The sequence below is a fragment of the Oncorhynchus keta genome, chromosome 14 (genome assembly GCF_023373465.1).
Source record: "Oncorhynchus keta strain PuntledgeMale-10-30-2019 chromosome 14, Oket_V2, whole genome shotgun sequence".
In the NCBI taxonomy this organism is placed as follows: Eukaryota; Metazoa; Chordata; class Actinopteri; order Salmoniformes; family Salmonidae; genus Oncorhynchus; species Oncorhynchus keta.
Genome location: NC_068434.1, coordinates 16,883,669 through 16,902,421, shown reverse-complemented (window position 1 = coordinate 16,902,421; position 18,753 = coordinate 16,883,669). Strand labels below are relative to the sequence as shown.

Below are 18,753 nucleotides of genomic sequence, written 5' to 3'. Positions count from 1 at the left end.
CAATTCATTCCTCCTTTTAGACTACTGTTGGTGGTCCTCAGCTGAGACCTATTGGAATGATGTTGTAGCATCTCATTGTCTGCTATTCTGTTATCCTGTCTTGTTTTATTCTCTCGCTCTCTCCTTTCGCTCTCCTTCTGTCTCTATCTCAACCCCCCCCATACACACCTAGACGGAGGGGGTAAAGGGCTATGCTTACTGGGTTTGTGCCACTCTGCTGGATAAGAGTAACAGGGACTCTGAACTCTATCGCTACAACATCGTCCAGATGAACGCGGTGTCTGCCGCTCAGGTGGCTTTGAGCAAGTACACAGGTGTGTGGTTGAGTTAAGCTTTCCTACAATGGCCTTCTTATGCCATAATTGGCTAAACTTGAGATTGTTGGACCTTGTAACTTCAGTCTTTGATTGTCAAATTTAGGAATGAGCTCTAAGCCTAAAGGGAAATGGTTAATTACTTTCTATCTTGTCAGAGCGGATCCAGACAGACCCTGATGCCTTCGTCATGCTGGGTTTCCTCAACGAGCACCTGCAGCTAAAGAAGCAGGCAGTGCTGGCTTACCAGAGGTGTGTCTGTCTGGAAATGGATTGTATGTGCCTGCGTGTTACAGTGCGCCTCTACTTGCTATTTAAATGAAAGGTTTAATAGGAAATTCACCTCTTCTGTTTTTCATGAAGTAATTCACTAATGCCATATGTCACTAATCACTAATGCCAGACTTCTTCCTCTTCTCCTCAGAGCTGTGGAGTTGCTGCAGGCGACGCCTTCCGTGGAGTTACTGGCCTTCTCCCTGGGAAACTATGGCCGGGCCCTCTGGTACCACAACACTTTGTCCTCGTACAAATGTTCCGAAATGATTGAAAGATCTCAAAAAACAGGTTTCGTAGTGTAAGTGTGGTGTTTCTACCCCTCAGCAACACAGGCCAATGGGAGGAGGCGGTGCACGTTTACTCTTCCACACCTCTAGAGGTGCTCCACGACTTGGCTGGCCTGGCGCTGGCCTACTGCAGAGCAGGACTCATCCCAGAGAGCATCAGTTGTGAGTGGCTCATTCAGTGTCGGGGGGTATTTTTATATGTGTGGATGCCTTTCAACATTGCCCTGTCTCTTAGCCTATGAGAAGGCTCTGATGGTGACCTCTACTGAGAAAGAGAAGGCCTATATTCTGACTTCTCTGGCTCTGCTGCAGCACAGACTGGGGAACATGGACTCTGCTAAAACACTGCTCTTCAAATGGTCAGTTCCTCCTGACGCACCACTGCTTCAACACTTCTCCCTTCACACACTGAATGACTAAATGGTATGTGTGTGTCTCTCTGTGTGTTTCTGTCTCTGTGTCTATGTGGTGTCCGTAGCTCCATGCTGAAGGAACCTGTGCCAGAGTCTCTGCTGTGCCTGTGTGCTCTGGGGCTTGTCCATGGGGACAGCACCCTGGCCAGCGCGGCCCTCACTGAGCTGCTGAAGCAGGGCAGGGCCACTGGGGCTGCCGTGGAGCAACGCTGCTTGCTCACCTGCACCCTGCTGGCCCTGCAGGGCAACTACAGCGCTGTGCAGCGAGAGGCCTCCAGGGCTGTCCACAGGTACACCTCAACTCCACTGGGTGTAGTCAATAGTCCAAAGGGAAACATTTTACTACTAAAACTAGTTTCTTATTGGACCAAATACTAGGTAGGTCCAGGTAGTTACCTCCATGTTTCAGCTTGGCTCCATTTGGTTCCTAGTATATGCAGCCCAAGTCTCAATATTGACCCCTTATCCCGGCCTGTACTACAGACCTATTCCATCCCCCTTCCCTTGAGGAGCATCACGGTCCCTTTTCTTATACAGTACCAGTCAAGTTTGGACACACCTACTCATTCAAGGGTTTTTCTTTATTTTGACTATTTTCTACATTGAAATAACACATGGAATCATGTAGTCACCAAAAAAGTGTTAAACAAATCATAATTTAGATTCTTCAAAGTAGCCACCCTTTGTCTTGATGACAGCTTCGCTCAACCAACTTCACCTGCAATGCTTTTCCAACAGTCTTGAAGCAGTTCCCACATATGCTGATCACTTGTTGGCTGCTTTTCCTTAACTCTGCAGTCCAACTCATCCCAAACCATCTCAATTGGGTTGAGGTCGGGTGATTGTGGAGGCCAGGTCATCTAATGCAGCACTCCATCACTCTCCTTCTTAGTCAAATAGCTCTTACACAGCCTGAAGGTGTGTTTTGGGTCATTGTCCTGTGATAGTCCCACTAAGTGCAAAGAGGTGTATCGCTGCAGAATGCTGTGGTAGCCATGCTGGTTAAGTGTGCCTTGAATTCTAAATAAATCAGACTCTGTCACCAGCAAAGTACCATCACATCATCTTCTCCATGCTTCACGGTGGGAACCACACATGCAGAGATCATCCTTTCACCGACTCTGCGTCTCACGAAGACACGGATGTTGGAACCAAAAATCTAAACCAAAGGACAGATTTCCACCGGTCTAATGCCCATTGCTCGTGTTTCTTGGCCCAAGCAAGTCTCTTCTTCTTATTGGTGTCCTTAAGTAGTGGTTTCTTTGCAGACATTTCAAGGTCTGATTCACTCAGTCTCCTCTGAACAGTTGATGTTGAGATGTGTCTGTTACCTGAACTCTAACAGACACATGCTTGCCAAATAGGGCTATCTTCTCTATTCCACCCCTACCATGTTACAACACAACTGATTGGCTCAAACGCATGAATAAGGAAAGAAATTCCACAAATTAACTTGAAATGCATTCCAGGTGACTAACTCATGAAGCTGGTTGAGAGAATGCCAAGAGTGTGCAAAGCTGTCATCAAGGCAAAGGGTGGCTACTTTGAAGAATCTCAAATATATGGTTACTACGTGATTCCATATGTGTTATCTCATAGTTCTGATGTCTTCACTATTATTCTACAATGTAGAAAATAGTCAAAATATGAGTAGGTGTCTCCAAACTTTTGACTGGTCCTGTAGTTTAGGATTAAAGAAAGTACTAGAATCTCTTCCATATGACTAGGTATGTAGATACAGATAGTAACACGCTTTCTTGTTGTGTTGGTGCAGTAACCCTGGCAACCCTTCCCTGTGGGCCCTGCTTTCCAGACTGGTGCCACAGTATTACCCCAGGAAGGCCAAGGTATGTCATCTCACTCACTCACTCACTCACTCACTCACTCACTCACTCACTCACTCACTCACTCACTCACTCACTCACTCACTCTGCTTATGTTGTGTGTTCCAGGGAGGTGCAGTGGCAGGCCACGTTGCGTGTCTCTCCAGCATGACCCAAGGAAAGGTACGTGTGCACCCCTGCCCACACGCCTCACCCATACCCTTTGTCTCTGCTTGACACCCCCCCCAAATGTCACCACTGATCTTCTCGGTTTGGTTCCCTCCCTCTCACTGTGTCTATTCTGTCCCTGTGTGTGGGTGTGCTGCCTGCCACTACCTGTGTGTGGCTGCAGAGGGCACTGCTGTACAGTGGAGTGAACCAGCTGGCATGTGGCAGGCACTCTGGAGAAGATCGCAGCAGGAACGCCCTGAAGACCATGCAGAGGGCTGTGCTGCTCTGCCCCGGTAAGGCCATGATGATCACACACACACAGTCTTTTCCAACATAAACATCTACACACAAAGCCTCAATCCCTTTAAGACTGTGTATAGACACTGTGTATGGATTCCCTGATGAAACATGTTCCTCACCCCGTCTGTCTGTCAGATGACCCGGCGGTGTGGGCGGGGCTAATGGCTGCTTGTCACACAGAGAACACAGCCTGCTTCCTTTCTGGCTCCACCCCTGGCAGACGAGGCTTGGAGCAGGTGCTCATGGCCGTGGTGTCAGAGAAAGGTAGGTCAGCACTGGTCTGAGGTGTGTGTGACTATGTTTACATGTGTAGCAAAGTCATGTAGCATTATTTAAGTTCTGGATCGAAAGAAAGTATTTAAATGTGAGACTTTTTCCCTCGCTCCATGTGTTTATCTTTTCTTTAACCTTTTTGTGTGTGTGTGTGTGCAGTACGGAATGTGGAGGAGGTGGAACAGCCTCTAGCCCAGGCTCTGGAGGGTTGGGTGCTGCAGCAGGCTGTGACAGGACTGACAAGTGGAGGCCAGCTAGAGCAGGCTGAGGCCCTCTGCTCTCAGGTACATACACACACACACACACACACACGTTAAATACTGTTGAAGTAATATGGCTACAGGTTCATCTACCTCTCCTAAAGCCCATTCTTGTGGGAAGTTGCTATAGACCACCAAGTGCTAACAGTCAGTATCTGGATAATATGTGTGAAATGCTTGATAAGGTACAGTATGTGATATCAACAGAGAAGTATATTTTCTGGGTGATTTTAAATATTGACTGACTTTCATCAAGCTACCCACTCAAGAAAAAACGTAAAACTGTGACCAGTGCCTGCAACCTGGTTCAGGTTGTCAGTCAACCTACCAGGGTAGTTAAAAACAAATATAATAGCCATATCTAGGAAAACCACTGTTCCAAATGACTGATGATTGGCTGAGAGAAATTGATGATGAAATGATTGTGGGGCCTGTCTTGTTAGACTTCAGTGCACGTTTTGACATTATCGATCATAGTCTGCTGCTGGAAAAACATATGTGTTATGGCTTTACACCCCCTGCTATAATGTGGATAGAGTTACTTCTCTAACAGAACACAGAGGCTGTTCTTTAATGGAAGCCTCTCAGACATAATCCAGGAAGAATCAGGAATTCCCCAGGGTAGTGTTGAGTAAAGCTCGAGTGCCTTTGTATGCGGATGACTCAACACGATTCATGTCAGCTACTACAGTGACTAAAATGACTGCAACACTTAACAAAGAGTTGCAGTTAGTTTCAGAATAGGTGGCAAGGATTAAGTTAGCCCTAAATATTTCTAAAACTAAAAGCATTGTATTTGGGACAAATCATTCACTTAACCCTAAACCTCAACTAAATCTTGCAATGAATGTGGAATTTGAGCAAGTTGAGGAGACTAAACTGCTTGTAGTAACCCTGGATTGTAAACTGTCATGGTCAAAACATATTGATACAGTAGTAGCTAAGATGGGGAGAAGTCTGTCTATAATAAAGCGCTGCTCTGCCTTCTTAACAACACTATCAACAAGGCAGGTCCTACAGGCCCTAGTTTTGTCGTACCTTGACTACTGTTCAGTCATGTGGTCAGGTGCCACATAAAAGGACTTAGGAAAATTGCAATTGGCTCAGAACAGGGCAGCACGTCTCGCCCTTGCATGCACACAGAGAGCTAATATTAATAATATGCATGTCAATCTCTCCTGGCTCAGTGGCGGAGAGATTACAGTGACTTCATCAGTACTTGTACTATGGGAGGCACACAGTACTACATAGAGCTATGACGACATGGAACTCTATTCCACATCAAGTAACTGATGCAAGCAGTAAAATTAGATTTTAAAAAACAGATTTAAAAACACCTTATGGAACAGCAGGGACTGTGAAGCAACACAAACATAGGCACACCCACACACACGATAACATACGCACTATACACACACATACACATGGAGTTAGTACTGTAGATATGTAGTAGTAGGGGCCTGAGGGCACACAAGAGTGTTGTGAAATCTGTGAATGTATTGTAATGTTTTTAAAATTGTATAAACTGCCTCCATAAGAAATACAAATACACCCTGTACATGCAACAGTCATACGTCCCCTATACGCTCAGCACTTCCAAACCACATCCGTCATACATCTCTCTGAGCTTTGGAGTCTAATTTGAAAGTGAAGGAGTTTTCATGTTTGATCTCCTGAAGGTGTTCCTCCTCTCCTGCAATTCTCCCTCTAACCCAGTCTCTCCTCCCTCTAACCCCGTCTCTCCTCCATCTAACCCCGTCTCTACTCCCTCTAACCCCGTCTCTCCTCCCTCTAACCCCGTCTCTCCTCCCTCTAACCCCGTCTCTCCTCCCTCTAACCCCGTCTCTCCTCCCTCTAACCCCGTCTCTCCTCCCTCTGACCCCGTCTCTCCTCCCTCTCACCCCGTCTCTCCTCCCTCTGACCCCGTCTCTCCTCCCTCTGACCCCGTCTCTCCTCCATCTGACCCCGTCTCTCCTCCATCTGACCCCGTCTCTCCTCCATCTGACCCCGTCTCTCCTCCATCTGACCCCGTCTCTCCTCCATCTGACCCCGTCTCTCCTCCATCTCTTCTCCCTCTGACCCAGTCTCTCCTCCCTCTAACCCAGTCTCTCCTCCCTCTATCTGACCCCCGTCTCTCTCCATCTGACCCCGTCCATCCTGACCCCGTCTCTCCTCCCTCTGACCCCGTCTCTCCTCCATCTGACCCCGTCTCTCCTCCATCTGACCCCGTCTCTCCTCCATCTGACCCCGTCTCTCCTCCATCTGACCCCGTCTCTCCTGCCTCTGACCCCGTCTCTCCTGCCTCTGAACCCGTCTCTCCTGCCTCTGAACCCGTCTCTCCTGCCTCTGAACCCGTCTCTCCTGCCTCTAACCCCGTCTCTCCTGCCTCTCTCCCAGGTCCTGAGTGTGTCTCCTGAGCACCCCGCTGTAGTCCTGCTGTTGAGGCAGGTGCAGTGTGAACACCTCCTCCTGTCTAGTGCCGGTACTGCCCTGCCAGCTTCTGTCCTGGAGCAGCTCAGCAGTGCCGTCTCAGCCAATCACACCTCAGTGGCCGCCTGGCATGTGAGTCACACACATTGCTGACTGGGGGGGTTGAAGATATTGGCCTGGATGTCTGTAAAGTATTGTATGTTCGTGTCCTTCTTCCCTCACTTGTCTCTCCCCTCCTCTCTCAGTGGCTGGCGGAGGTGTATCGTACCCAGGGTCTGCTGGTACAGGCAGTAATGGCCTACAGACAAAGCCTGCAGCTGGCCTCCCAGCTTGACCTCTACAGTGGGAAAATGGCATGTCTTCTGCGCCTAGCCCTGCTGGCCCTCAGCCCCTGCATGGTGAGTCTCTCTCTGGGACTAGCCCTGCTGGGCATGGTGAGTCTCCCTCTGGGACTAGCCCTACTGGGCATGGTGAGTCTCCCCCTGGGGCTAGCCCTGCTGGGCATGGTGAGTCTCCCCCTGGGACTAGCCCTACTGGGCATGGGGAGTCTCCCTCTGGGACTAGTCCTACTGGGCATGGGGAGTCTCCCTCTGGGACTAGCCCTACTGGGCATGGTGAGTCTCCCTCTGGGGCTAGCCCTACTGGGCATGGTGAGTCTCCCTCTGGGACTAGCCCTACTGGGCATGGTGAGTCTCCCTCTGGGGCTAGCCCTACTGGGCATGGTGAGTCTCCCTCTGGGACTAGTCCTGCTGGGCATGGTGGGGATGATTGAGTCAACCTATTTAATACTGAACTTATTATAGGCTTTTGTTGATGGAGTTTCTGGAATACAATGGGATGTTAAACAAGGCAGTTAACCCACTGTTCCTAGGCCGTCATTGAAAATAAGAATTTGTTCTTAACTGACTTGCCTGGTTAAATAAAAAAAATAAAGAAAATGTACAGGTATTTAAACAACCATGACAAGTCAAGAATCTGGAGTTTGTTTGTATTCCAGTAAATTACACAAGTGATCCTTGACATGTGAACCCTTTTTCCTAAAAATGTCTGAAATGTGGTTAAACCAAGGTAGCCGGTGTATTGAGTCAGTTGCTAACACAAAACACGGGCCCATCCCCCCCAAATACAGAGACCAACAACAGAACACAAACAGACGGCAGGTTAGTGAGGAGTGACACACACACAATGATGGGACAACTGATCAAAGCCAAGTGGAAATGCAGACAGCACCAAGGGTATTCATTGTCCCTTTCAACAGCCCCAGTGTATGTACAGCTCTAAAAGGGGAGGTTTGAGCTATGCATCACGGCTGAGCCCTGAGAAGTAGGGGTGCTGATGGTGCTGCAGCACCCCCTGAAAATATATGTATTTTTAAAAGGAAACAAATGTCCCACTAAAGTAGTTCAATGGGCCTTTACTAGGCCTGTATTAGTGGACCAATATAGCAGTCTGTAGGGAAGAAAAAAATAAACCAAACATCTTCCTGTGGCTATGGCTGGGAGACTTTCTAAGAGGAATAGTGAACCTTGGTGAGAGGGGAATGAACGTCTCCCTGTGGCTATGGCTGGGAGACTTTCTAAGAGGAATAGTAAACCTTGGTGAGAGAGGGGAATGAACGTCTCTCTTCCTGTGGCTATGGCTGTGAGACTTTCTAAGAGGAATAGTGAACCTTGGTGAGAGAGGGGAATGAACGTTTCTCTTCCTGTGGCTATGGCTGGGAGACTTTCTAAGAGGAATAGTGAACCTTGGTGAGAGAGGGGAATGAACGTCTCTCTTCCTGTGGCTATGGCTGTGAGACTTTCTAAGAGGAATAGTAAACCTTGGTGAGAGATGGGAATGAACGTTTCTCTTCCTGTGGCTATGGCTGGGAGACTTTCTAAGAGGAATAGTGAACCTTGGTGAGAGAGGGGAATGAACGTTTCTCTTCCTGTGGCTATGGCTGTGAGACTTTCTAAGAGGAATAGTGAACCTTGGTGAGAGAGGGGAATGAACGTTTCTCTTCCTGTGGCTATGGCTGTGAGACTTTCTAAGAGGAATAGTGAACCTTGGTGAGAGAGGGGAATGAACGTTTCTCTTCCTGTGGCTATGGCTGTGAGACTTTCTAAGAGGAATAGTGAACCTTGGTGAGAGAGGGGAATGAACGTTTCTCTTCCTGTGGCTATGGCTGTGAGACTTTCTAAGAGGAATAGTGAACCTTGGTGAGAGAGGGGAATGAACGTCTCTCTTCCTGTGGCTATGGCTGTGAGACTTTCTAAGAGGAATAGTGAACCTTGGTGAGAGAGGGGAATGAACGTTTCCCTTCCTGTGGCTATTGCTGTGAGACTTTCTAAGAGGAATAGTGAACCTTGGTGAGAGAGGGGAATGAACGTCTCTTCCTGTGGCTATGGCTGTGAGACTTTCTAAGAGGAATAGTGAACCTTGGTGAGAGATGGGAATGAACGTTTCTCTTCCTGTGGCTATGGCTGTGAGACTTTCTAAGGGGAATAGTGAACCTTGGTGAGAGAGGGGAATGAACGTTTCTCTTCCTGTGGCTATGGCTGTGAGACTTTCTAAGAGGAATAGTGAACCTTGGTGAGAGATGGGAATGAACGTTTCTCTTCCTGTGGCTATGGCTGTGAGACTTTCTAAGGGGAATAGTGAACCTTGGTGAGAGAGGGGAATGAACGTTTCTCTTCCTGTGGCTATGGCTGTGAGACTTTCTAAGAGGAATAGTGAACCTTGGTGAGAGAGGGGAATGAACGTTTCTCTTCCTGTGGCTATGGCTGTGAGACTTTCTAAGAGGAATAGTGAACCTTGGTGAGAGAGGGGAATGAACGTTTCTCTTCCTGTGGCTATGGCTGTGAGACTTTCTAAGAGGAATAGTGAACCTCTTCCTGGTGAGACTTTCTAAGAGGAATAGTGAACCTTGGTGAGAGAGGGCAATGAACGTCTCTTCCTGTGGCTATGGCTGTGAGACTTTCTAAGAGGAATAGTGAACCTGAACGTCTCTTCCTGTGGCTATGGCTGTGAGACTTTCTAAGAGGAATAGTGAACCTTGTGAGAGAGGGAATGAACGTCTCTTCCTGTGGCTATGGCTGTGAGACTTTCTAAGAGGAATAGTGAACCTTGGTGAGAGATGGGAATGAACGTTTCTCTTCCTGTGGCTATGGCTGTGAGACTTTCTAAGAGGAATAGTGAACCTTGGTGAGAGGGGAATGAACGTCTCTTCCTGTGGCTATGGCTGTGAGACTTTCTAAGAGGAATAGTGAACCTTGGTGAGAGAGGGGAATGAACGTCTCTTCCTGTGGCTATGGCTGTGAGACTTTCTAAGAGGAATAGTGAACCTTGGTGAGAGAGGGGAATGAACGTCTCTTCCTGTGGCTATGGCTGTGAGACTTTCTAAGAGGAATAGTGAACCTTGGTGAGAGAGGGGAATGAACGTCTCTTCCTGTGGCTATGGCTGTGAGACTTTCTAAGAGGAATAGTGAACCTTGGTGAGAGAGGGGAATGAACGTCTCTTCCTGTGGGATGGTAATTATCTGTCTCAGTACCTGCTGAGCCCAAATTAGATTGCAGACCAAGCCTTGAGTAGCATTAGACAATTCCTTGATTAAACAGTGGAACATTGCATTGTCAAGGGACATTTACCTTCTGCTCACCTATATAGAGGTATGAAATGTCTTTTATTGTTTTTTTTCTTGTGCGTTTCAGTCGAAAGTCCCTGGTGATGAATGGAAGGAGCTGGTTCTGGAGGCGACCACCGAGGCTCTGAAGCTGGGCCCCTCCCCTGTAGCTCTCCTTGTCCAGGCCCTGCTACACTTCGCCACCAAGATGACCGCCAGGTGGGAACCCCTGCTACTCATCAGAGTGGCTGGGGATGTCCCAATTATCTCCTTTCTCCCAAAGTGTGGACTTATTCACTTCTTTACTAGTAGCTTCATTTCAAGTTAGGAATCAGGAATATGGTGAAAACTCCTACTAGCCAATGTCTAGGCAATGCTTTTGGATTTCTGGGAAGTAGTGAATGAGTGAACACTTCAGGATAAAGGAGATATTATTGGGATGTACCCATAATCTCCATTTCATATTCTCGCTCCTCGAACCATGACAGCAAATCTTCAATGAATGTGTTCAACAGTACAGTTGATATTACCAGACAGCTTATTATTGTGTGATACAACTTCATAACACATTCACAATAGTAAAAGCCTGTGCACATCCGCTGCAAACAACTCTCCTGTCGTCTGAGTCGGATTGCTCTGATTGTTGTTGTGGTCCAGGGAGACGAGGCGTTTGTTGGAGAGGCTGGTGTACTTCTCCTCCCAAGGTTACCCAGAGACTGTGGCGTGTGTGGCTCGCTGGTACCTCCTACGCCACCTGCATGCCAAAGACGACCTGGAGCTGATGGACGTGAGTAAACAATGAACCATTTACAGCCAAAAGATTTCCAAGAAGTATACAAGTATTCATGTGTGATTGTTTTAAAAAGACTAATGTAACAGTATTTGTGGTGAAAATGAGATGCCATATTTAATACAGGAGAAAGTAGTATATTTACTGTGTATTGATTGCTTGGTCTGTCGAAGCAGGGAGCACAGTTGAGGTCAGGTGTACTGTTTCAATAAGGAGCAGGCCAGCCAGGTGGGATGCACTGAGGTAGCAGCAGTTAGCTAGGGACTTCCAATCAGGTAACAGAAGATCATTAGCCTAATGTCTCAGAGGATGAAGAGATGAGGGTCAGGTGTTCAAAACACTAGCCTCTGAAGATGGTATCTTAACTTTTTGAGCAGCGAGGCAGGATGTAGAGGAGTGGTCATATCATGCATAGGTTATGTTGTCGTTTTGAACAGCGCGGCAGTGGTCATATCATGCATAGGGTGTGTTCGTATACATGAGATGACCACTCTATGTCCTGCTACGCTGTTCAAAGGGTATGCTGCATGTAGGTAGAAGGTAGTGGTACGCATCCTTTAAAACATGTTCCTGTCACAATGTTTAATGTTCCTATTCAGCAGTTTTACTTTGTGTCTTTAGACCCTGGTGGATGACGCCAAAGCCAGTGGAGACAGCAGACTGCTGGAGTTCCACACACGGCTCACCTCTTGCTGACTGCCCACTACAGACTGACTGACTACCAGGGGACAGCACAGCTCCATCCACAGCCAGCCACTCACTCTGCAAACAATGCATGACCTGAAGTCAACAATGTATCTCCTTCATTGCTTGACTCTTGTGCTTTCTCTGTCTTTCACAATCGTGTCAAAAGTTTACAGTACTTATGGTATTTGTATGCAATAGATTAGTTTAGGCAATCAGTTCTTACTATGGGATATTGAGATTTGGGAATAACACCAACAGGAGGCACTGAGGGTCAAAACACTAGCCTCTGAAAATGGTATCTTAACTTTTTGTGCAGCGAGGCAGGATGTAGAGGAGTGGTCATATCATGCATAGGTTATGTTGTCGCCTATGTATGATCGTATGCATGAGATGACCACTCCTCTACATCCTGCCATGATGTCAAAGGGTATTCTTCATGTAGGTAGAAGGGAGGCACGGTAGTGGTAAGCAGTGAACACATTCCTGTCACAATGTTTTACTTCCAGGGTGTAACAGTTTAAAGTCCTTAGAGGTGCATTCTGTAGCTTTAAGTTAATTTCTCCAGTGGCAACTCACAGTACCACAAACACATTCAGCCAAAAAACAAATGGGTACATTTGGATGCACCCAAACCTACACCTTCAGATTCAGCACTTTTGACCAGAAAAAAATAAGTCAATTCCAAAACATATGTATGGTCTCCCTACAGCTTCTGGTGAATGCTCACTTGTTAACCCATATTTATCTGATCACTTACTAAATGCCTTGACTGACACTTGTGATATTGACAGACAAACAAGATAGTGTTTCAATTCTGTAGTTGGCTAATTAAGAATGTAAGCTTTGTTATTGCACTATGCTGTTTATCGCGTAGGAAAGTGCCTTCAGAGCATGAGCTATATTAACAGATCTGCTTTTGGGTGTCGCCTTAAGACAGAAAGGATGTATCACTTAATAACATGTTTAATTTGCGCTCAAAGCCAACCCACTGGTGCGGAAGGCCACCCTTGATGTATATGCTCTAAGCCTGCCCATGAGTCAGGACTGAAGAGTAAAGATGGTTGAAATCACATCACACGCCAGTGGGTCTCAAACTCCTTAGATTCCAGTGTAGTTTGCACTGTGCATACTGAGGAAATTGTATTTAAAATTAGGCACTTTCTCCAAAACGCATCAGCAATAAATATAATTGAAGGAAATCAAGCTGCTATCCTGAACCTGCTTTTACAATTGTTGCTTCTTTATTTCATGTGAATGCTGTCACACATTGCCAAATGATATCATGTAACCACTGCCATAGCTATATGTAAGAAAACCACAAACCCTATGAGGAAAAAACATTTTTACTTTGGAGCTCATGTATTTCATATGAAATGGATCAAATCAAACTATTTGCCACATGCGCCGAATACAACAAGTGTAGACTTTACTATGAAATGCTGACTTATAAACTCTTAACCAAAAGTGCAGTTCAAGAAGAAAATATACAAAGTGATATTAGTGATACTGCAGGAATAAAAAGCCAACACACAGTACCAGTCAAGTTTGGACACACCTACTCATTGAAAGGTTTTTCTTTATTTATACTATTTTCTACATTGTAGAATAATAGTGAAGACATCAGGACTATGAAATAACATGGACTTATGTAGTAACCAAAAAATTGTTAAATCAAAATATATTTTACATTATTCAAAGTAGCCACCCTTTGTCTTGATGACAGCTTTGTGCACTCTTGGCATTCTCTCAACCAGCTTCACCTGGAATGCTTTTCAAATAGTCTAGAAGGAGTTCCCACATATGCTGAGCACTTGTTGGCTGCGTTTCCTTCACTCTGTGGTCCAACTCATCCCAAACCATCTCAATTGGGTTGAGGTCGAGTGATTGTGGAGGCCAGTTCATCTGATGCCATCACTCTCCTTGGTCAAATAGCCTTTACACAGCCTGGAGGTGTGTTTGGAGTTCATTGTCCTGTTGAAAATCAAATTATAGTCCTAAGCGCAAACTACATGGGATGGTGTATCGCTGCAGAATGCTGTGGTAGCCATGCAGGTTAAGTGTGCCTGAAATTCTAAATAAATCACTGACCATGTCACCAAAGCACCTCCATGCTTCACAGTGGGAACCACACATGCAGAGATCATCCGTTCACCTACTCTACGTCTCACAAAGACATGTTGGTTGGAACTAAAAATCTCAAATTTGGACTCATCAGACCAAAGGACAGAGTTCCACCGGTCTCATGTCCATTGCTCATGTTTCTTGTCCCAAGCAAGTCTCTTCTTATTATTGCTGTCTTTAAGTAGTGGTTTCTTTGCAGAAACTCAACCATGATGGCCTGATTCACACAGTCTGCACAGTTGATGTTGAGATGTCTGTTACTTGAACTCTGTGAAGCATTTATTTGGGCTGCAATTTCTGAGGCTGGTAACTCGATTGAACTTATCTTCAGTGGCAGAGGTATCTCTGGGTCTTCCTTTCCTGTGGCGGTCCTCATGAGAGCCAGCTTCATCAAAGTGCTTGATGGTTTTTGCGACTGCACTTGAAGAAACTTTCAATGTTCTTGACATTTTCCGGATTGACTGACCAAGTCTTAAAGAAATTATGGACTGAAGTTTCTCTTTGCTTATTTGAGCTGTTCTTGCTATTATATGGACTTATAGGGGCTATGTTCTGTATACATAGGGGCTATGTTCTGGTGTGGTACACAACTGATTGGCTCAAATGCATTAAGAAGGAAAGAAATTCCACAAATTAACAAGGCACACCTGTTAATTGAAATCCATTCCAGGTGACTACCTCATCAAGCTGGTTAAGAGAATGCCAAGAATGTGCAAAGGGTGGCTACTTTAAAGAATCTCATAAAATAGATTTTGATTTAACACTCTTCACTATTATTCTGCAAAAAAAAATAAAAAACCCTGGAATGAGTAGATGTGTCCAAACTTTTGACTGGTACTGTACAAGAACATGCTATGTGTCTTCGTTGATCCCCTCTGGCACATCATTGTTATCCAAAACAGCCACATACAACATAAGCCTACATGTGGAGATAAAAGGTTTGTTCAGGAGATACATTCTGGCCACATGATGTACAGCATATGTTTTACAGGAGAAAAAAATATTAGGTCCCTGAGATACATGTATGCAATAACACACCACCGAAGACTACTAGACTATGACACATCACTGCTACTCCCTGCTACTCCTCCCCCGTGTCAGGCACTGGCAGAGCAGGTGTGTTTGGTCATTAGGGTGCAGATGTTCTGCCCGCAGCCCCAGCACGGAAGCAGCGTATGTGTGTGATCTGGTGTGGTTTTCCTCTTGCACAGGGTACACACACCCCCAGCCACCGCAACCTGCATGTCTCCACCCCTTCCAATCCCAGCCCGCTTCTGTGAAACCAACTGCTTTAGCTCAGCCAGGATGGTGGGGTTGGGTGCCTTGGCGATGCTAGTGACCACGACGCGCTGGGGGTCAAACACACAGTCTTCCTCCAGGCCGCTGGGCACGGATTGCATGCCACAGTTGGGGGGAACCCATGCGGTGTCATACCCTGCTGCGTTCCAGCTCTTTTGCATAGGGTGGTTGTCTTTGTCGATGCGTTTCACGCGACCAGCGTTAACACGCAGCTGCAGCACCACACGGTTGGAGGGGAGGGCTTTTAGCGGGTAGCGCTCTGCCTTCTGCTGGTTGCGGCTCACGTACACACCGGGGCCCAACATGCCATCAGGGGACTGGCGGAAGCCATTGGTGATGATGAGCCGAGCAGTCTGGACATTGGTGCCATGGTACATAGTGTAAGAATCCCCCTGTTGAGGCTCCTGCTCTGCCCCCAGTTCCAACACCAGGGATTTGTCATCGTACACCACGTCCCAGCCAAAGAACGTCACCGACATCCTAGAATGGAATTAATTGGATAGTCAAAAGAAAATATTCTTCAGGGTGTATATGGGAGCCAAATAGAACTTCAAATGAATGGAACGGTTTAAAATGATTTGAGTTGGCTACTAAGTGTAGGCCTACTGCCTGGCATTGGTGTAAAGTGCTTTAAAGTGGCAATATGTAACTTTTTGGGCAACCCGACCAAATTCACACAGAAATGTGAGTTATAGATCTATCATTCTACTTGCAAGCAAGTTTGTTCTATGTGCGTTATTTCAATGCTTCCCATTCTTAAGTTTTGGTTTTGCATCTTTTACTTTCAGTTTAGTACACAACCTTCAAACCGCTAAAAATATAATATTTTTGGTTTTGAAAAATATGATGGTACAATGATTCTCTTAACTATGCAAACTTATTTTGTCACATAAACTGAAATTAGGCAAACTATTACAGCAACCAGGAAATGGCAGAGTGATTTCAGCATAGTGCAACTTTAAGTAAAAATACTTTAAAGTACTAATTAAGTAGTTGTTTGGGGTATTTATATGTTACTATTTACATTTTTGACAACATTTATTTTTACTCCACTACATTCCTAAAGAAAATAATGTTATTTTTACCCCATACATTTTTCCTGACACCTAAAAGTACTGTTACATTTCAAATGATTCCGTATCAGGCTGGGAAAATGGTCCAATTCACGCACTTATCAAGACAATGTCCTTGTCATCTCTACTGCCTCTGATCTGTCACTCACTAAACACAAATGTTTTCTTTGTAAAGTGTTGGAGGGTGCCCCTGGCTACCCATACATTTTTAAAACAAGTAAATAGTGCCGTCTGGATTTTTTATTATAAGTAATGCGAAATTATTTCTATGTTTACTTTTACTTTTGATAATTAGATATATTTTAGCAATTACTTTTACTTTTGATACTTAAGTATATTTAAAACCAAATACTTTTAAGACATTTAATGAAGTAGTATTTCACTGGGTGACTTTTACTTGAGTCATTTTCTATTAGTGTCAATACGTAACGTTTTGGGCAACCAACCACATACAAATGTGAGTCATAGATCTATAATGTTACTTGAAAACAAGTCTAAAGTGGTCGCTCTGTTATTTCTATGCTTTCCGTTCTTAAGTTTCGTTTTTGGGTCTTTGTCTTTCGGTTTTGTAAACCAGCTTCAAACAGCTGAAACAGCAATATTTTTGGTTATGGAAAATATATTTCAGAGCGGTTTGGATGGTACAGTGATTATCTACACTATACTGTCTTATTTTGTCACATAAACTGAAATTAGGCAAACTAGAGTTTTAACAACCAGGAAATGGCGGAGAGAATTCCGCACTGTAAGGTAATCTTTACTATTACTCAAGTATGACAATTGGGTATTTTTTCCACCACTGCATCCCGATCTCATCATCCCTGTCTATCCCTACAGTGGACCATAACAGATATAGCCTACTGTAGCCTACATTTAAATTACGCTAGAATGTCATATTTATAGTCATATTTCATTTATGTCTTATACATTATACACAGCTGCTAAACATGCAACTGTATGGACCACAGACAATGGCATAACCATAACAGACAGAAATAAAATAAATATTAGTTTAGTTTCAGCCAAGTCCTATCAAAAAGGTTTCCAAATTAGTATTACATGTATATTAGTGTTTTTCTTACCTGTACAGCAATGCGTCGGCGAAGTTCGATCTGAGCAATTCTACTTTCGCTTTCTGTATAACAAAATTGAAAATTTTAGCCTAAGCTAATGAAATAGCACTACGTTCTAAACAGCGAAACATAATTGGGCCTATATCTTAGAACTCGTAATGTATATGATTCCCGTAGAGAATTCCTCTAGAATTAATTATTGCAACAGTTGCGAGCTCAACTCGGCAACTAACAACTTGGAGGACACTTTTGGGCTGCGTATCAATAGTGAAACTATTTCCTCTCCTCCCCACCTTAATATAAGGTTATATCAAATAGTGAATAAGGTGCTGGAGTATAATACAGCAAATTCAGGGGTAGCCCTGACACAAACCCGGTCCAGCGACTGTCAAGCCAACACCTTAACCATTTATGCCAAGAGGTCCAAGCCTCTTGATAAGGTTGTTACATGTTGGGTTAAAGTTGCTACATTACCATTACCCCCTTCCTTTGGGAGAGCGTGTCTCCATGCTTCTCTATACCAAGTCCCTCACATGTACACAGCTCTCCGATTGCTCCACCCACCATCCCACTTCTGACACCAATGGAGCGAATTCAAGGGGTAGCACTAACCGTGACTTTAACCACCCTGGTCCAGCGACTATCAAGTCAGCAACTTAACTGTTACGCCAAAAGGTCCAAACCTCTTGACAAAGACGCTAAAGATATTCTGGATAGGGAGAGTCAGTCCCTGCAACATGACATACAGCCTTCATAGACTTCCCTACAGGCTATGCTGGCTGCTGCTGTGTAGAACATTAAGAACCTCGTCAATTATGCCATGTCCTCCCCCCTACTTCCCCCTTCCCTCCTCCAAAGACAGCGTGAAGAATTGAAGGGTCTGAAGAGCTAGCTTCACAGCTGTATAAAGCTGAGACTGGGGTGTGATTCATGACTGGGTTTTTTGTTCCCCATTGGTACTAGGAATGAAGCCATGGCCGTTAAAACGGAACGTTTTTTAGACATTCTGAGAATAGAAGTGAAAATTTCACCTTTTCCGGGAACTATACCTTTTAGGTTGCAGTTAGGTTCGCAAATGTTTTTCTATGGTTCCCATAAAGGAATTATTTTGTTTGGTTTTATTAACTTTCTGAGAACAGAAATTATAGGTTATATGAAGGTAATTAAATAACGTTCTGAGAACATGTTTCAATAATTCTACTAGCTTAGGTTAACTGTTTTGAACTCCAAGCACAGATAGAACACATTGAATTTAATTTGCTTAGGTATTAATAATGCAAACACATGTCTTTTTTATTGTGGCATGGCGTCAATGAGATTCAAACCATTGATCTTCTGCGCTCTATCCGTGGAATTAGTCCACTGTCCACCAGGATGGCCTTGTTTTTTTTTACTCATACAAACTGTTCATTTTAGTCTATTCAAACAGACCCCATTTCAAAGGAAACAAGCACTCATTAATATCATGTGTGGCCAAGTAGTGGGTGTGGCCAACACACCTGTACACAGTTAACAAGATAGAGGACAGAGGGAGTTTTGTTGAGCTGAGAACATTATGTAT

At 45.0% G+C, this 18,753-nt stretch overlaps 2 protein-coding genes and 1 long non-coding RNA gene across 9 annotated transcripts in view; 1 reads left to right on the top strand and 2 right to left on the bottom strand.

Moving 5' to 3' along the window:
- skic3 (SKI3 subunit of superkiller complex) overlaps nt 1–12,829 on the top strand; it is a 59,904-nt gene extending 47,075 nt beyond the window's left edge. For all 5 annotated transcript variants that reach the window (XM_052461207.1, XM_052461205.1, XM_052461203.1 and 2 more), the window contains exons 26-41: nt 173–314; nt 473–566; nt 739–816; nt 915–1,039; nt 1,113–1,236; nt 1,356–1,580; nt 3,065–3,137; nt 3,243–3,296; nt 3,466–3,577; nt 3,720–3,848; nt 4,017–4,141; nt 6,515–6,679; nt 6,793–6,945; nt 10,238–10,368; nt 10,807–10,936; nt 11,561–12,829. In XM_052461207.1, the coding sequence (XP_052317167.1) occupies nt 173–314; nt 473–566; nt 739–816; nt 915–1,039; nt 1,113–1,236; nt 1,356–1,580; nt 3,065–3,137; nt 3,243–3,296; nt 3,466–3,577; nt 3,720–3,848; nt 4,017–4,141; nt 6,515–6,679; nt 6,793–6,945; nt 10,238–10,368; nt 10,807–10,936; nt 11,561–11,635 (1,935 nt within the window). In that variant the 3' untranslated portion in view covers nt 11,636–12,829. The remainder of the gene's footprint in view (nt 1–172; nt 315–472; nt 567–738; nt 817–914; nt 1,040–1,112; nt 1,237–1,355; nt 1,581–3,064; nt 3,138–3,242; nt 3,297–3,465; nt 3,578–3,719; nt 3,849–4,016; nt 4,142–6,514; nt 6,680–6,792; nt 6,946–10,237; nt 10,369–10,806; nt 10,937–11,560) is intronic.
- Nucleotides 8,310–10,204, bottom strand: LOC127907223 (uncharacterized). Of its 2 annotated transcripts, none has more exons than XR_008063788.1 (3): nt 9,798–10,204; nt 9,190–9,414; nt 8,310–8,741 (listed from the first exon to the last, which is right to left on the bottom strand). It is a non-coding gene; the product is annotated as an uncharacterized LOC127907223 (long non-coding RNA). The 2 variants fall into 2 exon arrangements; XR_008063789.1 differs by having other exon boundaries at nt 9,871–10,204.
- A 124-nt stretch (nt 12,830–12,953) lies between the features above and the next one.
- Nucleotides 12,954–18,037, bottom strand: gig2p (grass carp reovirus (GCRV)-induced gene 2p). Of its 2 annotated transcripts, none has more exons than XM_035784896.2 (3): nt 17,805–18,037; nt 17,202–17,254; nt 12,954–15,526 (listed from the first exon to the last, which is right to left on the bottom strand). In XM_035784896.2, the coding sequence occupies exon 3, from the start codon at nt 15,523–15,525 to the stop codon at nt 14,845–14,847; it is 681 nt and encodes a 226-aa protein (XP_035640789.1). In that variant the 5' UTR covers nt 15,526; nt 17,202–17,254; nt 17,805–18,037; the 3' UTR covers nt 12,954–14,844. The 2 variants fall into 2 exon arrangements, with proteins under 2 accessions (XP_035640789.1, XP_035640788.1); XM_035784895.2 differs by lacking the exon at nt 17,805–18,037 and adding an exon at nt 17,667–17,788.
- Between the last annotated feature and the right edge of the window lie 716 nt (nt 18,038–18,753).